This window comes from Salvelinus alpinus, chromosome 11 (assembly GCF_045679555.1).
Source record: "Salvelinus alpinus chromosome 11, SLU_Salpinus.1, whole genome shotgun sequence".
Lineage (NCBI taxonomy): Eukaryota > Metazoa > Chordata > Actinopteri > Salmoniformes > Salmonidae > Salvelinus > Salvelinus alpinus.
Genome location: NC_092096.1, coordinates 44,999,168 through 45,019,591, shown reverse-complemented (window position 1 = coordinate 45,019,591; position 20,424 = coordinate 44,999,168). Strand labels below are relative to the sequence as shown.

The 20,424-nt window shown below is 40.3% G+C and overlaps 1 protein-coding gene across 5 annotated transcripts in view; it reads right to left on the bottom strand.

Moving 5' to 3' along the window:
• Positions 1-1,011: 1,011 nt before the first annotated feature.
• The window catches only part of LOC139534241 (Kv channel-interacting protein 4-like), a 251,439-nt gene continuing 232,026 nt past the window's right edge, over positions 1,012-20,424 (bottom strand). For all 5 annotated transcript variants that reach the window (XM_071333201.1, XM_071333203.1, XM_071333200.1 and 2 more), the window contains 6 exons: positions 17,698-17,767; positions 9,647-9,717; positions 5,221-5,328; positions 4,856-4,960; positions 4,516-4,578; positions 1,012-4,388 (listed from right to left, as the gene is read on the bottom strand). In XM_071333201.1, coding sequence (XP_071189302.1) covers positions 4,341-4,388; positions 4,516-4,578; positions 4,856-4,960; positions 5,221-5,328; positions 9,647-9,717; positions 17,698-17,767 — 465 coding nt within the window. In that variant the 3' untranslated portion in view covers positions 1,012-4,340. The remainder of the gene's footprint in view (positions 4,389-4,515; positions 4,579-4,855; positions 4,961-5,220; positions 5,329-9,646; positions 9,718-17,697; positions 17,768-20,424) is intronic.

Genomic DNA, 20,424 nt, shown 5'->3' with positions numbered 1-20,424 from the left:
CATTTCTCCTCGTCTTCGGCTCCCTCTGCTTACACTTTCTACCATTCTTCTTTGACACACCATCTCCCTTTTTCCCACCATTTTTATCCGACTCAAGCTCACCCCCCTTCCCTTACTCTCTTAGACCTCTTCTCCCTCTCTTTTTCCCTCCATTCCTTCTCCGTTTTCCAAGTACATGTCTCCTTATGATAATACTGCCGCTCCATCCCTGACACCCATCTTGTACTTGCTTTCTCTAGGGACTCCATTTCCCCCTTCCCGTTCCAACTCTGTTCTACTCCCGTCGAAGTAATAACTAAACTTAAAGGCATCATTGAAAGTGTTCTTCGAAAAAGGTTCGCAAACCCTTCAGCAATGCAGTCACACCTAGATCTTAGCCATCTTTTAAAAGCAAGTCAGGTAAAAAGTCTTAAAGGGGCAGTGTTGTATTTTGAGACGTAGCCAATATGCTGAGCGTTGCATAAATTCTCTGATTCTGTTATAATAATAATTCATTGTATTTTAAGTGTTTTTTGCTGTTGCGTCAAACACATTTTCAGTCACCTCCTTGTCTGAAGGACAAGTGGATATACTGGTTAATGTTAAGCCCTGCATGTTTTTTTCCCAAAGGTCTCATGGAATGTAGGTCTGCATTGAACACCACACATTGGCTGCTACTGTAGGCGGAATGATAGAACAGCTATTTCCATGTTAAAATGTTATGGGATGTGTTTTTTTCCATTGTTTTTGATACAAGGCCACTCTGGTAGGCCTACATTATGATCAAATAGCCACAGTAGCCTACTTGGAAACGGTTAAAACTGACTTAAAGCGGGTACGGCCTTATTGTTCACAGTAAACGCGTGGCAGAAGTTGAACGCGTGGCAGAAGTTGCACAGAATTTTCAAAGTTTCAAGTTTGAGCTCAGCAGATCTGAAACTTTCTCTGTGACAATTTTTTGGAGGGAACATTGAACATAACGACACACCACAGTGACACACCCACATGAAATATCTGAACACAGGGGACGTGAACATTCAAACCAGTTTATTGAATCTCTCTTATAAAATGCACTCACCTAATTACAAAGACAACTGTACATCTTAAATGTCCAGTGACTCTTAAGGTCCTTTATATCACCCTTCTAATCCTATATGGGTCCGCACAAATTAAACCTACACTAACTTGGATAGCAGTTTCCTAGATTTAGCTAATGGCTACATTTTTAGAGTGGTCCTTTGTAGCTCAAAGCATGGCGCTTGTAATGCCAGGGTAGTGGGTTTGATTCCCGGGACCACCCAAACGTAAAATGTATATGTGCATGACTAAGTCGCTTTGGATAAAAGCGCCTGCTAAATGGCATATTCTATTGAGTGAAAGAGGAACATAGTTCCTTAACATTTTATAGAGGTCCTTCGAGGAAAATATACAGCACTTGTATTTCAAAATAGCATTCAAGTCATCAATGTTTTACCTAATGTGTTTAATGCTTCTCAACCCAACTAGTTTTTTTCAAGATTGGAGTAACAACGTGACTCCATTGCAAGTTATTTGAATGGGTGTGGGATTTTTATCTTGGCAGCGTCTGCATCCCTGAATTGCCAATATTTCAAAGTACATTATTTCTTTGAACCAAGTGGTAGGCTCAGAGTACCACAAGGTGGCATTATTGTAACATTTTGTAATGGATCCAAGCCACAAACACAGCACACAGAGGCTACTCAAATAAGTTAATAACATTGGTACATTGTGTAAGAAAATAAATACAATTTAAGTCCTGTGCATATATCTGTGAAGGTTTTAACAGGCTTTGTTCGATCAATTCATTTTCCAAGATCAGATTGAGTGCAATAAAATCTGAAATCAGAGCACCCAATTACTACCCTCATGCACCTCATGCTATTATGATTGATTTAAATACATTCGGATGTAAGGTTGAATAACAGATTGACAGAAGTCACTTTGTTTGCCAGAGACATGTTCAATAGGGAGAACACGTTTTGAGATGGTGAAATCGTTAGGTACAACCTGGACTTGTCCAAGAAGTACTTGTATAGCTGTGCCTTACTTAAATCGACCCATGTTTTTAGGAGATAATTAGCCCGCTGAACAAAATCCTTGGTCAAATAAGATCAAGCTAGGTACACAAACAAGTTATTTCCCTAGACTATGCTTCTTCTTATGAACTCCAGAACACATTCCCAGGGGTACATTTACATGGATAAATAAGTTATTGCCAATTAAGGAAACAGAATATGCAAAATACTGCAGATACCTCCTTGCTCATGTCCACATTGCTTTTCACAAACTTTTAATTTAGGGATGGGCAATAAAGTAGGGTTTTGGAGCAGAAGCATCCTGTAAGTAGTGATATTGGGGAGGGAGGGGCCCCATCTGCTACCCAGCATGCTCGGTCCCTGCGCATGATTGGAGCCAATCAGGACTCTAATCAGAGACAGCAGGGGCCAATCAGTCTTCATATGCAGGGAAACTGGACACGTCACAAACAAGATGAAGGAAAACACAGGCCCTGTCCAGAAACAATCCCTACCCCTTATATACTTAGAGATCTGAGAGGACTGGGTATATTTAAGCAATATGGTCATAGCTCCACCTTGCCCTCTGATAGGCTGGGTAGAATTATCACCATATTGTTTCCACCTGTCCAATCCTCCACTATCACTCCAGTGTTTAATTGCTATATTGTAATTATTTTGCCACTATGGCCTATTTATTGCCTCATTTTTTATTTTTTATTTTACCTTTATTTAACCAGGTAGACTGTTTGAGAACAAGTTCTCATTTACAACTGCGACCTGGCCAAGATAAAGCAAAGCAGTGCAACACAAACAACAACACAGAGTTACACATGGAATAAACAAACATAGAGTCAACAATACAATAGAAAAAGTCTATATACAGTATGTGCAAATGAGGCGTCAGCGTACCCTAGTGGATAAAGTGTTGGACTAGTAACCGAAAGGTTGCAAGATCAAATCCCCAAGGTACATATCTGTCATTCTGCCCATGTACAAGGCAGTTAACCCACTGTTCCTAGGCCATCATCTTAACTGACTTGCCTAGTGAAATATTTTTTTCTTTTTATTGTCTAGACAGTTGGGGATAGGGGTTGTTTCAACAGATCTACCTCTCAAAACCAACGGATGACAGATTCGAATTTGCTTGTGTAGCTTCACCCCAGTGACCCTCTGCAAAGGACAGTGATAAACATGCATATTCAAAAAGACCGTTAATTCCCCCCAAGAGTGAGCTTCTGCTTAATACTGTCCACCTGACTATCCCTTTGTACATTGACTAGCATATCTACCATATATCATATCTATATAATTAAAATCCAACAAACCAGTGTAACCTGCAAAATTGTTATTTGAAACATGAATGAAAACATGTCAACAGGACACATGGGGCAATACAGACATGTACAGTCAAATAAAATACAGTACATTTAAAAGCAGCATAATCTTGTGGCAAGATAATTGTTTCTCCTAATCACATACTCAATGTAAGTAACAGCTACCTGTGTGCTTCTAATGATACTTTTCACTGTCCAGACTCGTCATCGAATTCAACGTGGAGTGCATCGTCTCATTTTAGTTGGCAAGTAAGCATGAACAAAGTTGAAAGTTCCACATAGATTCTTAGAGTATATATACTTTTTTTTAAATGGTACAATGTTAAGTCTATTTTACTTGGGTGCTGGGAGAGCAAAGGATGGCTGAAAAACCTCAGTGGTTAGGAACATTCTGGAATTCTGAGCCTGATTTCGGCACACAGTTATGTCACTATTCATCATACAAACTTTCACCTTTCAGACTCATTGTTGTCCATCTGTTCAAAGGCAGTGGCATAAGATAACACATTTTGCTGGTTTCCACTAGATAACACAGGCACAAATGCAAAATTGGAATTCAAAATGTGCTTTTTGGTTTTAATTTAAGGTTTGGCTTAAAATCAGGGTTAAGGTTTGGAATACAATTTCAAGAAGATACATCTTATAAATAGGCGGGGTTCATGATTTTGTGTCTGTGTTAAATAGTGATGACCCAGTTTGCTGGATTCCTGTACTGCAGATACTGTAAATGGTGACTGCAGCACAGCTGTTAAGATATGTGTATTTTGTACACAGGAGATTTAAAGAGTTCAATCTACTTAATCAAACCACAAAACTCAAATTGAAAAGGAAAGATTGTAAAGATCAATTATTTTTTTACAGTTATTCCAGAATGTTTCATACCATTACATGTATGATTTGTGTGGTCCATTGTGTGGTCCACTGTATGCCGGTTGTTGGTTGGTGTCTGTTGATAGTCGAGTCCAGAGCTCTCCAGGTCAGCCAAGAGTTAAATTACGTTTTCAAAGAGCTGCATCGACCTCATGATGTTCTCATCCTGGTGGACAAAGAGAGGAACTTTAGAGATGTCCATACTTCACTGAAAATGTATACCAGAGGTACTAAATACTGTATTATGCAAAACATGTGATGCAATTGCAGAGAAGGCGGTGGAAATAACTCACATTTTGGCAGCAGTCAATAAACTCGTCTATGGTTACAACACCATCCTTATTTTTATCCATCTTCTGTTGGTCAGGAACATCAGAGAGGTTCGTCAGAGAGGTTGGGAAGGCAATGCAAAAGATGTATATTGTAACAGTACACATGGATGAACTAATTGCAAAGATGGAAAATAGTTCATTTCATTCCACATAACAACTGTCACTGTACTTTAGGGTAACTTGTATTTAAATACGACAAGCATTGGACTATTGGTCCATACAATAAATGCTGATGATGATGGTGAATGTAATATGCACATTTTGGCAACAATGTATGGCACTTTTTAAAAAAAACACACACCTGAAAAAATATCTCCACGTGTTGTCGAGGGGTATCGTCTTTGAGTAGGGGATATGTGCATTTCCCCATCATGTCATAGATGGCCTTCATGATGTCAAGCATTTCCTTTAAAACAGAGAGTAAAGATAATGTTGACAAGTACACTGTATAAAAGACAAGGTGAAGAAAAGTAGAGGATCCTTTTAAAATATCATTAGACTGGTTGACCAAAATGTAAAGACATGTCATGCTTTACATCTACATAAAGTAAAGTACCACTCGTTCAACCAATTACTAGGTCAGTATTTTATTCTTATTTATAGAAATCAATAAGTTACTCAATTAACGGCATATAGACAGAGAGTTGCGACATTGATTGTACGTACCTCTTTAGTAATATATCCATCCTTATTAATATCATACAGATTGAACGCCCAGTTGAGCTTCTCCTGGACTGAGCCTCGGAGGAGGATAGAGAGGCCCATGACAAAGTCCTGCAGTAGAAACACAAACTATTGGAAATTGTACCAAAAACATATCAGAAATATCTATGAAGCCTTAATGGATTGATATGATACTGGTAACAGACATTTCTACTCGTGTACAAAGAATGAACTTGAACTGAACTCTTTTTGGTGACCATATCTAAGTGATATGGAAATTGAATTGAACTTAGTTTGGTTATCATATCTAAGTGATCGAAGTATCTAGTCTAAAATATATAACATGTAAGTCCTTTAGCAGACACTCTTATCCAGAGGAGCAATTGGTGTCAAGTGCCTTGCTCAAGGGAACATACCCCGTTGGGATTTGAACCAGCAACCTTTCGGATACTGGCCCAATGCTCTTAACTGATAGGCTACTGCCTCCCATAACACATTCATCAGTATGATTCTTTACAACAATATTCTTCCCCAAAAAACAACAAATGAACACACATTATATCCTTGGGGTGCAGAAACATAGATAATAAATAATGAACATTATTTGATTTGTAGAGATGCTTTTGGATCCCTACAAAATAGGCTTGAGAGTGATACAGTACTCTTGTACAGAAGAACGCACCATGTTTTTGTAACACCAGATAACTCGGGTGAAGAGCAAAGACAACTTTTCTATCCTAATAAGCAAGATTATTCACTTCATTAATGTTAATTATATGTATGCTGGGGGGATTCCATTTGGACTCAATTCAAATTAAGTGAAGTTTCACAGTTTAGCATGTGTCTTGTGGGTATGAAGCTTCTAACAACCTTGGAATGCTCACTTTTTTGTATCAACTTCTGTCAAATGCTCCTAGGGCAACGGGGTAGGTAACTAGGAGAGGATTGAGATGACACACATACTCTCAGACTGATGTAAGAAATCTCCACAATTGTACATTCTATATTAAAATATGTATTGTAAAATAGATTTTTAACCTGGAAAGTCCCATTGAGATACAGTATATAAAGATAATAAATAAATATATATATTTAGACAGTGCCTTCAGAAAGTCTTTACACCCCTTTACTTTTTCCAAATGTTGTTGTGTTACAGCCTGAATTGAAGATGAATTACATTTCGATTTTTTGTTACTGGCCTGGCTACACAATACCCCACAATGTTTTTTTGTTTGTTTTTATAAATTAATAAAACATTTAAAGAGCTGAAATGTCTTGAGTCAGTAAGTATTCAACCCTTTTGTTCTGGCAAGCCTAAATAAGTTCAGGAGTATATATATTTTTTTAAGTCACATAAGTTGCAAACATGATTTTTTAATGACTACCTCATCTCTATTAGAGGTCGACCGATTATGATTTTTCAACGCCGATACCGATACCGATTATTGGAGGAGCAAAAAAAGCAGATACCGATTAATCGGCCAATTTGTTTATTTATTTGTAATAATGACAATTACAACAATACTGAATGAACACTTTTATTTTAACAATATAATACATCAATCAAATCAATTTAGCCTCAAATTAATAATGAAACATGTTCCATTTGACTTGCCTAGTTAAATTCAAAAAAGAAGGGCAGCTATTGGTAGATGGGTAAAAAAAAAAGCAGACATAGAATATCCCTTTGAGCATGGTAAAGTTATTAATTACACTTTGGATGCTGTATCAATACACCCAGTCACTACAAAGATAAAGGCATTCCTCCTAACTCAGTTGTCGGATAGGAAGGAAACCGCTCGGGGATTTCACCATGAGGCCAATGGTGACTTTAAAACAGTTACAGAGTTTAATGGCTGTGATAGGAGAAAACTGAAGATGGATCAATAACATTGTAGTTACTTCACAATACTAACCTAAAGGACATAGTGAAAAGAAGGAAGCCTGTACAGAATACAAATATTCCAAAACATGCATCCTGTTTGCAACAAGGCACTAAAGTAATACTGCAAAAAATGTGGCATAGCAATTAACTTTTTGACAATAACCTAAAAATCAAGGCCAAACCTACACTGGAGTTGTTTACCAAGAAGTCAGTGAATGTTCCTGATTGGCAGAGTTACAGTTTTGACTTAAATCTGCTTGAAAATCTATGGCAAGAGCTGAAAATGGTTGTCTGGCAATGATCAACAAACAAATTGACAGAGCTTGAAGAATTTTGAAAAGAATAATGGGCAAATGATGCACAATCCAGGTGTGGAAAGTGGCCTACCCAGAAAGACTCACAGATGTAATCGCTGCCAATGGTGATTGTAACATGTATTAACTCAGGGTGTTGAATACTTATTAGCTACTGTTTTATTTTTCATATATATATATATATATTTTTTTACAAATGTTAAAATTCTTCTTCAACTTTGACATTAGTATATTGTGTACATTGTTGACAAAAAAATACCAATTAAATCAATTTGAATACCACTTTGCAACACAAAATGTGGAAAAAGTCAAGGGTTGTGAATACTTTCTGAAGGCACTGTATATCTTGTATCCTGTAAATTCTGGTCCTGAAGACCAGCAGGGTGTGCAGGCTATTGTTGTAGCTCAGCATTAGCCCACCCTACTCAAGTCATCAACAAAGCCTTTAAGTTATTAAATGGGTGTCAAGACTAGATTGAAATAAAAGCCTGCACACCCTGTGGGTCTCCAGTACCATGATTGACCGACACTGGTCAAGACTGTGTTCTACCAAGAGTAACTGTGACACTATAGAACCAAATCTCTAATGGGAAATGTATCTAGGTCATTGTACTTCAGAGAGTGATGTCAGGGATGTCATCAGGGGCGGATTGGTCGTCTGGCAAATCTGGCAGATGCCAGATGGGCTGAACCATTTTTTTGGAGTGAAAAGAGAGCGGCACAGCCAGCGGCTGATGAGCCTGTTAATATATTTTTGTAGTAGCCTTTTCTTTTTTCTCTGTTGACATAATCTATCAGCTTTCTCTATTGGGCAGATGCAGTGAGAAATGGCCCCCCTACCAAGATGGGCCGGTCTAGTTAAGTTCAAAGTCAAACAAGCCATCAGTTTGCCAGCCCGTTCCTACCGAATGGTAAAAAATGAAATGACCAGTAAAAAATGAAAAGGTTGTGCGGAAAACAAAAAACAAAAAAAAGCTTTTGAGTCCGATGCAGCAAAATCTGGGCTACCAAATTGACAGATAAGGCCCATGTTTTGTAAAATAGCTGAACTAAAGAAGCAAAAGAGAGGAAGGATTGCGAGGGAGAGGCCGTTAAATGAGCAGAGTAAATATGGATGATGAGAACAAAGAACATGACTCAAGGCGCACAGACAGTTCAACTGCGCCAAAGGAATGTAGGACAATGCAGTCGGAGGTAGAAAACAGAGACACACACACACACTGATAGATGTATACTGACTTCCTTGATGTTTTGGCTGCATGTGTTGCCTAATAATTATAGGCCTAATGAATCCTTAGGGTAGGGGGGCATATATCAGACAGGCATTTGCATATGTAGGCTAGTATGCGGCCTAGTTAGGCTAGAAAATAATTAGCTACTTTAAGCCTATTGAACGTATTACAATTCATTCATTTGCACAAGTTTCTCATATGCCATAAAAATATTGCAACATCAGTCTTTGTGTGTGTATGTGTGTGCATGCATGCAGGTTTATCTATGGTGTAGTCAGTTAGCGATCGGCTAGGCCTACTTATGATACTGCAACTGTCTTATGAGTAGATTGAAAGGCTTTCCCAAAAACATTTTGAATTAAACGTTAACTACTAAGTATGCCTACCTGGCAGAATGATATCATGATTATTATTTGTATGAATCTGGTGAGGATTTGGTTGGCAAACTCTGCCATCGTAGTAGCCTACAACAACATTGGTTCCCAGTAGATGGGTAAGCGGCAAAGTCAAAATTGGCTATGTTGTCCAAAATAATAAAAACACACATTTTCTTTTTGGTTTTAATTTCAAGGTTAGGATTAAGCATAAGGTTAGCAGTGTGGTTAGGTTTAAAATCAGATTTTAAGAAGATCAATTGTAGAAATAGGCAGGGTTTATAACTTTGCCACTTGCCCAGATAGTGACGACCAGAAACATCGCTAGACAAACACAGTCCTCTCTCGCTAGGTGCACAATTAAAATTACACTCAAGAATCACCCTAAAATATTGTTTTTTATGTGATTTTTGCATTAACATGGACTCAGAACATCCAATTGTCTTGTTTATGTAATGAAAAATATATATTTTGTGAGTTAAAAACTGGGGGGTGGGGGTGGGAGGTGATGCTGGGGCTGCTGTGGTGCAGCCAGCATGGCTGAAATGAGCCTAATTTAATTCCCAGCCCGTCACTGGATGTCAGTCAAAGGAATAGGATCTGAAGAAGGATACACAAGCTTACCTCAAAACTCACAGATCCATCTTTATCCGTGTCAAACGCGTTGAACAGAAAATGTGCATACATCGACGCGTCTGAAATGAGAGACACACAGCCTCGGTCAAACATAGTGATGACCAGTCACAGCCTCAATTTAGACCGAAGATACAGGCCCACAGTGGTTCCAACTAGACATTTTCAAATGTTTTTGCTCCTTTGTTCAACATAAAAATCCATCCTAAGTACACAGAAAACAGAGTATGAAAGAGTTTGGATTCATTTTTCTTTATTGCTTTCACACTTGCAGGCCTTTAAGTGAGATGTGTTATCGCTCCCTTTCATTCTCACTGCAAGAATAACAAAGCTGCATCTTCACACATGTTGTGGTTGGAACGGAGGTAAACCTCAAATATCTTCAGGCAGCATAAACAGAAGCGCGCGTGTGTGTGTGTGTGTGTGTGTGTGTGTGTGTGTGTGTGTGTGTGTGTGTGTGTGTGTGTGTGTGTGTGTGTGTGTGTGTGTGTGTGTGTGTGTGTGTGTGTGTGTGTGTGTGTGTGTGTGTGTGTGTGTGTGTGTGTTTGCGGTAAAGATGGAAGTGTCAGTCTTGAGTTTCTTTTGTTGAGCTGTATAATACAGATGTTAGTCCACCAAACACAAGGTACCCAGGGACACTATCAGAAAGGGCTCCAGCTAGTGTCACAGAAACAAAGGGAGCACAAAAAACCAAGCTATATAACGACATCACAATGTTATATTACTTCTTAACAGGAAATCCATCCTTTTACATTGGTCAATTAAGCAATAAGGCCAGAGGGGTTCTGGAGTATGGCCGATGCACCACAGCTAAGGGCTGTTCTTAAGCACAACGCAACGCGGAGTGCCCGGACACATCCCTTATCCGTGGTATATTGGCCGTATACCACAAACCCCTGAGGTGCCTTATTGCTATTATAAACGGTGACCAACGTAAGTAGAGCAGTAAAAATAAATGTTTCGTCATACCCGTGGTCTGATATATCACGGCTGTCAGCCAATCAGCATTCAGGGCTCGAACCACCCGGTTTATAATAAGAGACATACTGTAACATCTATGACATCAGTGGTCACCAACCGGTCGATCGCGATCCACTGGTCGATCTTCAAGGCATTCCTAGTCGATCACCAAAAATGTCTGTAGAAAAGCCAACCATAAAGGCTTGCGCTCCTTTTTTTATTTGTTTGTGTTGCGCTATTGCCGATAGGTGCACTTGATTCAGAAGCCCTGCGCACCGGGTAGACAAAGTGTTCCCATTTTGAACCATTTTAGTTTGTCTGAAAAGACAAACTCTACCTACCCGGCGGACCGGGAGATCTGTGGCTAAATCGAGTGGACCTAATGCACTCCGTGCCTACAGCTTCCACAACCCCGGCCACAGCAAAGTTTGATTCTAGATTACATGATATTTCATAACTTTTAAAAACCATGACCAGAGAGACTGTCAAAGAATACAGCAAAGAGCTACTGTTGAGGAGAATTGATCTTTGTGTGAGTTTGGCTGCCACACACTACTGTTATGTACATATAGCTTGTATAGAAACGCTATTTTGATTAGGTTTCTAACGTACTATAGGCTCTTGTACTGTATTATTGTAAAATACATGAAGATATGTGTTTTACAGCGATCGACAGATCTACCCATATCCTCAGAGTTCACACAGAGTTTGGTCTATCTTGCTGTAATGAAGAGCAACCAGAGCCATATATTAATATGGTTATGGAGACATCATATAAAAGTGAATTGGGGGACACATTCACCAGTGTTGTTCGTAATTTGTCTTATTTGATACAGTGTCTTATAGGGGGCTTTTTAAAAACATCATGTGTGAATTAGAACCTGGGGAGAACTTCAGAGTAGAAAAATATTACCTCAGGGCAGTGTGAACTCTAAATGAACTGAATATCGATATGCCATAGAAAGTCCAGGTGCTTATTTCCAAGAACCCAAACCCCTCTTTTTCCAGGTAGACCAATTCCAATGACCCAATTCCACTGGATAATCAAAAGCAAAAGCACATTTGGTCCGGGCAAAGGAAAACCTCATTATAAAATGGGCTAAGCATTTTTCACCCCCTATTCCTAGTCAGTAAGGGATGGGTCATTCTTGAATTGTATTGCTAAATGCTGTCCCTTGACTTTGAGACAATGAAAAAACACTTAAAATGGAAAATGTATTTTGTCATTTATTTAACTGTTATTTAATAAGAAAACATATGTAAGTCCTTTATACTGCAAAATATCTATTTGTATGCATTGTAGAAACTACTGGGGGCTAGCAAATTGGCTTGTCCCACTGGTGACGTGTTTTGGGGATTAAGAGATACAGTGGGGAGAACAAGTATTTGATACACTGCCGATTTTGCAGGTTTTCCTACTTACAAAGCATGTAGAGGTCTGTAATTTTTATCATAGGTACACTTCAACTGTGAGAGACGGAATCTAAAACAAAAATCCAGAAAATCACATTGTATGATTTTTAAGTAATTAATTAGCATTTTATTGCATGACATAAGTATTTGATACATCAGAAAAGCAGAACTTAATATTTGGTACAGAAACCTTTGTTTGCAATTACAGAGATCAGACGTTTCCTGTAGTTCTTGACCAGGTTTGCACACACTGCAGCAGGGATTTTGGCCCACTCCTCCATACAGACCTTCTCCAGATCCTTCAGGTTTCGGGGCTGTCGCTGGGCAATACGGACTTTCAGCTCCCTCCAAAGATTTTCTATTGGGTTCAGGTCTGGAGACTGGCTAGGCCACTCCAGGACCTTGAGATGCTTCTTACGGAGCCACTCCTTAGTTGCCCTGGCTGTGTGTTTTGGGTCGTTGTCATTCTGGAAGACCCAGCCACGACCCATCTTCAATGCTCTTACTGAGGGAAGGAGGTTGTTGGCCAAGATCTCGCGATACATGGCCCCATCCATCCTCCCCTCAATACGGTGCAGTCGTCCTGTCCCCTTTGCAGAAAAGCATCCCCAAAGAATGATGTTTCCACCTCCATGCTTCACAGTTGGGATGGTGTTGTTGGGGTTGTACTCATCCTTCTTCTTCCTCCAAACACAGCGAGTGGAGTTTAGACCAAAAAGCTCTATTTTTGTCTCATCAGACCACATGACCTTCTCCCATTCCTCCTCTGGATCATCCAGATGGTCATTGGCAAACTTCAGACGGGCCTGGACATGCGCTGGCTTGAGCAGGGGGACCTTGCGTGCGCTGCAGGATTTTAATCCATGACGGCGTAGTGTGTTACTAATGGTTTTCTTTGAGACTGTGGTCCCAGCTCTCTTCAGGTCATTGACCAGGTCCTGCCGTGTAGTTCTGGGCTGATCCCTCACCTTCCTCATGATCATTGATGCCCCACGAGGTGAGATCTTGCATGGAGCCCCAGACCGAGGGTGATTGACCGTCATCTTGAACTTCTTCCATTTTCTAATAATTGCGCCAACAGTTGTTGCCTTCTCACTAAGCTGCTTGCCTATTGTCCTGTAGCCCATCCCAGCCTTGTGCAGGTCTACAATTTCATCCCTGATGTCCTTACACAGCTCTCTGGTCTTGGCCATTGTGGAGAGGTTGGAGTCTGTTTGATTGAGTGTGTGGAAAGGTGTCTTTTATACAGGTAACGAGTTCAAACAGGTGCAGTTAATACAGGTAATGAGAGGAGAACAGGAGGGTGTCTTAAAGAAAAACTAACAGGTCTGTGAGAGCCGGAAATCTTACTGGTTGGTAGGTGATCAAATACTTATGTCATGCAATAAAATGCAAATTAATTACTTAAAAATCATACAATGTGATTTTCTGGATTTTTGTTTTAGATTCCGTCTCTCACAGTTGAAGTGTACCTATGATAAAAATTACAGACCTCTAAATGCTTTGTAAGTAGGAAAACCTGCAAAATCGGCAGTGTATCAAATACTTGTTCTCCCCACTGTATCTATTATTTTGAATGCTATATAGTGAACAAAATTATTTCATATTTTATACATCAATAAAATCAATGAGTATTAAAATAGCTTTTTTTCTTAATAGTATAATGTCTGTCCCTCAGATTTTCAAGGCGGTAACACCAATGATATAAAACTCTCATTACAAAGATATATAAGGACCTAGCTTGAGCACTCCCTCCAGTGGAAAACTGTTATTGTATTATATTAAAGACAATTATTAGCTAATAACACCCTTTTAGTATGTCATACATTTTAGGATTTCTTTGATAATTTGGTGTCTAAATCCAGTGTCACTTGGTGTTACTCAATTTAAATCAAGGGAAATAACATTGTAAGCAAAATTATTAATCATATCTCTTTAGTAAATTATTTTTAAAGGTTTGATGACCTTAGATTTGAGAATTTGGGACCTCCATTTCAGTTTACCAAAAATGTCTCATTGGTGTTACCATCATTGGTGTTACCTCTCCTACTGGTGGCACAATGTTATCATAATGATAAACATAATTTAAAGTCATTAAGCTACCATATTAGTTGATTTAGAATGGGAAGAAGTACCCAAATACATTTGAAATAAATACACAATCTAGAAAAATGAAGTGAATTTTCCACAATGTCTTGCCCAAACGCCACCGTAATTTAAGAACGACCCGGATAAAACAGCAAAAGCGAAAGAAAAACATGAAACGGTCTTCAGATATAATGGCGCCGGAGGAGATGGCTGCCATTTTACGGTCTCCTAACCAATTGTGCGATTGTGTGGTTTTATTTGCGTTATTTGCAACTTATTTTGTACATAATGTTTCTGCCACCGTCTCTTATGACCGAAAAGATCTTCTAGATATCAGGACAGCGATTACTCACTGGACAAATATGTTTTCTTTAACGAATCGGACGCAAAGGATCTACTTCAGACACCCGACAAGGCCCAAATCCCTGTGATTTGCATGAGAAAGAGACGGGGTGCCTTGTAAGGATCCGACGGCGAGTGGGTAATCTGCCTCTACCATCAGTCCTATTAGCCAACATACAATCATTGGATAACAAAATAGATGAGCTACGATCACAAATTATCTACCAACGGGACATTAAGAACTGTAATATCTTAAGTGTCACCGAGTCGTGGCTGAACGACAACATGAATAACGTACAGCTGGCGGGGTTTACCCTGCATCGGCAAGGTAGAACAGCCGACCCCGGTAAGACAAGGGGTGGCGGTCTGTCTATATTTGTAAACAACAGCTGTTGCATGAAATCTAATAGTAAGGAAGTCCTGAGGTTTTTCTGAGCTGAGGTAGAGTATCTCATGATAAGCTGTAGACAACACTATTACCAAGAGAGTTTTCATCTAGATTTTTCATAGCTGTCTATTTACCACCACAAACCGAAGCTGGCACTAAGTCCGCACTCAATGAGCTGTATAAGGCCATAAGCAAACAGGAAAACACCATCCAGAGGCAGCCCTCCTAGTGGCAGGGGACTTTAATGCAGTGAAACTTAAATCTGTTTAAACTAATTACTACCAGCATGTTAAATGTGCAACCAGAGAAAAAAAAACTCTAGACCACCTTTACTCCAAACACAGAGACGCGTACAAAGCTCTCCCTCGCCGTCCATTTGGCAAATCTGACCATATATCCTCCTGATTCCTGTACGTGACTGTACGTACATACCCCAACCAGAAGCCATGGATTACAGGCAACATCCGCACTGAGTTAAAGGGTAGCACTGCCGCTTTCAAGGACCGACACTCTAACCCAGATGCTTATAAGAAATCCCGCTATGCCCTCCGACCAACCATCAAACAGGCAAAGCGTCAATACAGGACTAAGATTGAATCGTATTACACCGGCTCCGACGCTCGTCGGATGTAGCAGGGCCTGCAAACTATTACAGATTACAAAGGGAAGCACAGCCGTGAGCTGCCCAGTGACACCAGCCTACCAGACAAGCTAAATTACTTCTATGCTCGCTTAGAGGCAAACAACACTGAAGCAGACATGAGAGCATCAGCTGTTCCGGACAACTGTGTGATCACGCTCTCCATAGCCGATGTAAGTAAGACCTTTATACAGGTCAACATTTACAAGGCCGCAGGGCCAGACGGATTACTAGGACGTGTACTCCAAGCATGCGCTGACCAACTGGCAAGTGTATTTTCAACCTGTCCCTGACTGAGTCTGTAATACCAACATGTTTCAAGCAGACAACCATAGTCCCTGTGCACAAGAACACTAAGGTAACCTGCCTCAATGACTACCGACCCATAGCACTCACGTCTGTAGCAATGAAGTGCTTTGAAAAGCTGGTCATGGCTCACATCAACACCATTATCCCAGAAACCCTAGACCCACTCCAATTTGCATACCGCCCCAACAGATCCACAGATGATGCAATCTCTATTGCACTCCACACTTCCCTTTCCCACCTGGACAAAAGGATCACCTATGTGAGGATGCTATTCATTGACTACAGCTCAGCGTTCAACACCATAGTGCCCTCAAAGCTCATCACTAAGGTAAGGACCCTGGGACTAAACACCTCCGTCTGCAACTGGATCCTGGACTTCCTGACATGCCGCCCCAGGTGGTAAGGGTAGGTAACAACATATCTGCCACGCTGATCCTCAACACGGGGGCCCCCCAGGGGTGCGTGCTCAGTCCCCTCCTGTACTCCCTGTTCACTCATGACTGCACACCATCATTAAGTTTGCCGGCGACACAACAGTGGTAGGGCTGATCGGCAACAACGATGAGACAGCCTATAGGGACGAGACCAGAGACCTGGCCGTGTGGTGCCAGGATCTCCTTCAACGTGAACAAGACAAAAGAGATGATTGTGGACTACAGGAAAAGGAGGACCGAGCACACCCCCATTCTCATCGACGGGGCTGTAGTGGAGCAGATTGAGAGCTTCAAGTTCCTTGGTGTCCACATCACCAACAAAATATCATGGTTCAAACACACCAAGACAGTCGTGAAGAGGGCACGACAAAATCTATTCCCCCTCAGGAGACTGAAAAGATTTGGCATGGGTCCTCAGATCCTCAAAAAGTTCTACAGCTTCACCATCAAGAGCATCCTGACTGGTTGCATCACTTCCTGGTATGGCAACTGCTCGGCCTCTGACCGCAAGCCACTACTGAGGGTAGTGCATACGGCCTAGTACATCACTGGGGCCAAGCTTCCCGTGTCAGAGGAAGGCCCTAAAAATTGTCAAAGACTCCAGCCACCCTAGTCATAGACTGTTCTCTCTGCTACTGCACAGCAAGTGGTACCGGAGCGCCAAGTCTAGGTCCAAAAGGCTTCCAGCTTCTACCCCCACAAGCCATAAGACTCCTGAATAGCTCATCAAATGGCTACCCAGACTAATTTGCATTGTCCCCCCCCTCCTCTTTTACGCTGCTGCTACTCTCTGTTTATTATCTTTGCATAGGCACTTTTACTCTACCTACATGTACATATTACCTCAATTACCTAGACTAACCGATGCCCCCGCTAATTGACTTTGTAACGGTACCCCCTGTATGTAGCCTTGCTACTGTTATTTTACTGCTGCTATTTAATTATTTGTTATTTATCTATTTTTTACTCACCATTTATTTTTCTTAACTGCATTGTTGGCTTGTAAAGTAAGCATTTCATTAAGTTCTACACTTAGTGACAAATAAAATTATATTTGATTTGATTTCTATTTTGTAATGCGATATTCTTCTATTCCTTCTCATTACCTTTTCTAACCTTTTTTGTCTGCCTCCTATGCCTAAAATGGAGACATTGCTCGAGATAATTAATCAAGTTGATTACAGAATGCAGTAAAAGAGTTGAAAAGAAACAAGAACCTCCAGCTGATCTAGAAGCTTCCCCAACCAGGGTCGTGTTCAATAGGTAAAAAACAGAAAGTGTTTTGAAACGGAAAACAACCAAACTTTTTGGAGAAGTTTAAGTAGTACATTCTCTGTTTCAAAGCCTTTTTCTCCCATTTTGTGCATATTGAACACAACCCAGGGTTAAAGATTTCAGCCCTAAAGCAGTATGGATGGTGGGAGCCATTTGTCAAGCAGAACAATTCTCACCAGATGTGTCAACATACCTCCCTGTGGGAAGAACTGGGAGTAGATGACTTTGAAGGTGTCCTCATTGACCACGCCACTAGGGCACTCCTGCAAAGGAAAAAGGAAATATCATTCCATAATTCATTAGAAATCTTAATGTTTTGAGGGTATACAGTGTGTTTACATTTACATTGTTTACAAACACTGGACTAAAACAAGCTTATATTTTGGGCTCATGAGGCATTTCTAAGTTATATTCTTCAAGAATCAATGGGTATCTATCATTCATTTATATGTCCAAAAATGGATGTAGCAACTAAGGACTGTAGCTTTAAAGGTTTCTCAATTAAAACATGTTTTCAAAGGGCTAGTTGATTTGAACAGAGGGTCTTTTCTTCAGGCCAACAAGGTATTCCCAGTTTGCCTCTAGAAAACCTCTGACAACCTCCTATGCTGCAAGACGTGATAAAAAGCAATCCTTTCTACTGATGTGAAAAGGACCGCCGTAGCCTTTCATTGGCACGATACAGTTGATTCAGCTTTCCACTGTATATCAGGAGAAACTATACATAAAAGGCTCTGATTTCATTCAGTGCTTTGGAGTAAAAATTAAATGGCCCATTCAATGTTGTCCAAATCCAAGAATAAAGGAAAATGCAAGCCAAGCTCCGACCAATTTCTCATCCAAGGCCTTTTTAAAGCTACCAAGCTGTAGACGTCTGGCCCCATTCATAAACCTAAGAGACACTTATATGAGTACTCTTATGCAACTTTTCAAAAGCCAGTCTTTTCAGAAAAAGAAACATCCAGAGGAGAGTGTTGTTAGCGCATAACCTCAGCATTGAGATGTGTTGGAGGCGGGTAAGCCTTGTTTTCATTATCGACTTATTACCAGCCAGCATTCACACGGCCCGGCTATTCAATTTTGGGAGTGCGTTTTTCACCACAGGGGAAAATATTTCACCCGTGCTGACAATCTCTCAACCCAAAGGTATGAGGGAATAGACTACCCACATTTTCAATACAAGAATCGACCCTTAGACAAGGCAATATGGGGTTGCAGGAATTCATAAGAGAGACCATATCAAGGTGAGGTGATGCACATAAGAACATTGGTTGACATTCTCTTTTTACACAATTCATGCATTTGGACAGTGGTTTTCTTGATTTACAGTAAATGGGACCCGGGATGCCAGGATACTGTAGCTGGGGGGGCAAACGCTTGAAAGTGAAAAAGAAAATATATACATAAGCTATGTGAAGGTAAGAATATTATGCTGTTACTATGCCTTATTGGGTTGTGTTTTCTAAACGTTCCCTATATGAAACTATGAAAAGCTTCAACCAGATAAAACATACACTTTCATAGCCCTCACATACAGTACTGAAAGAGGGCCGAAAGTCAAATGAAACCAAAAAACAATAAGAGTTTATGAAATGTGTTTCCTGCAAATACACTGGCAATCTGTGGGAAGTGTTTTTCACATAATTGCATAGAACTACAGTATGGCTTGCATATCAGATGCATTTGGCTGGCCATTATCAACCTTTCATTTTAAGTAGTTGCTCTTATCCAGAGCAATGTACAGGAGCAACTAGGGTTTAAGTGACTTGCTCAAGGGCACATCAACACATTTTTCACCTAGTCGGCTCGGGGATTCAAACCAGCAACCTTTCGATTACTGGCCCAACACTCTTAACCACTAGGCTACCTGCTGCCCACGCCCTTGAGTGAGCGTGGGGAAAAGTGTATCGACCATTATACCCAAAAGGGAAACGGGAAAATACAGAGGGCTTTTAAAATGGTGTCCTTTGAGAGAAAAATGAGGCTTGGCTCCTTCCTCAAGTCAAAGAGCTATACAGTATCCTGCCCTTGTCTGCTAAATGGAAATCTATAATGTTTGACATTGAAGCCCTTAAGAATTGTATTAGCCTATCATGTAGGCTTCTGGAGCTAGCCTTTAGGTAATAGAGCTAACTTTTTATACAGAGTAGAATACTGAGAAAAAAAAATCCATTTTGGTTTAGAAATCCACCAAGGACACCGTCTAAAAAGATCAATCATTGACATGAATAATTTGTTGTTAAACAATGAACAGTAGCGTACACTTCCATTTTTATCTTGCCTCTGTACAAGACAGAACTAGAATATAAATCTTGCAATGCATGCACATACATACAATATCATTACTTGTGTCTCATTTTGTAATCAGAAGGACATGAATGGATTCCCAGCTCAAGGCACCATATTTACATTGTAGTCATTTAGCAGACGCTCTTAGACCACAGCAACTTACAGGAGAAATTAGGGTTACGTGTCTTGCTCAAGGGCACATTGGCAGATTTTTCCCGTAGTTGGCTTGGGGATTCAAACCAGCAACCTTTCTGTTACTGGCCCAACGCTCTTAACCACTAGGCTACCTGCCGCTCATTAAGGTCTCACCAACCCCCTGTTGGGCTGCTGATAACAATGATAACACTTAAGCTATGTGCTTCGAAAACATTCACAGCTCACAATGGAACAAAGCTTTGTCTCCGTAAAAGGTGCAAGATAAACGGCAGGCATGTGGGGATGGTTCCTTATATAGCCTCTAGCAGGGTTACTAAAGTACTATTTGAGAAAGTCCAGTCACACAAATTTCCTAGTTAGCAAAGGTCCGGATGAATATTGTCTTTTATCGGCGTAGTAACAAACCACCACCTCACAACTCATGCAACCCCAAACTGTCTACTGTATATAATACCATACATCTCCCACTGTTTGG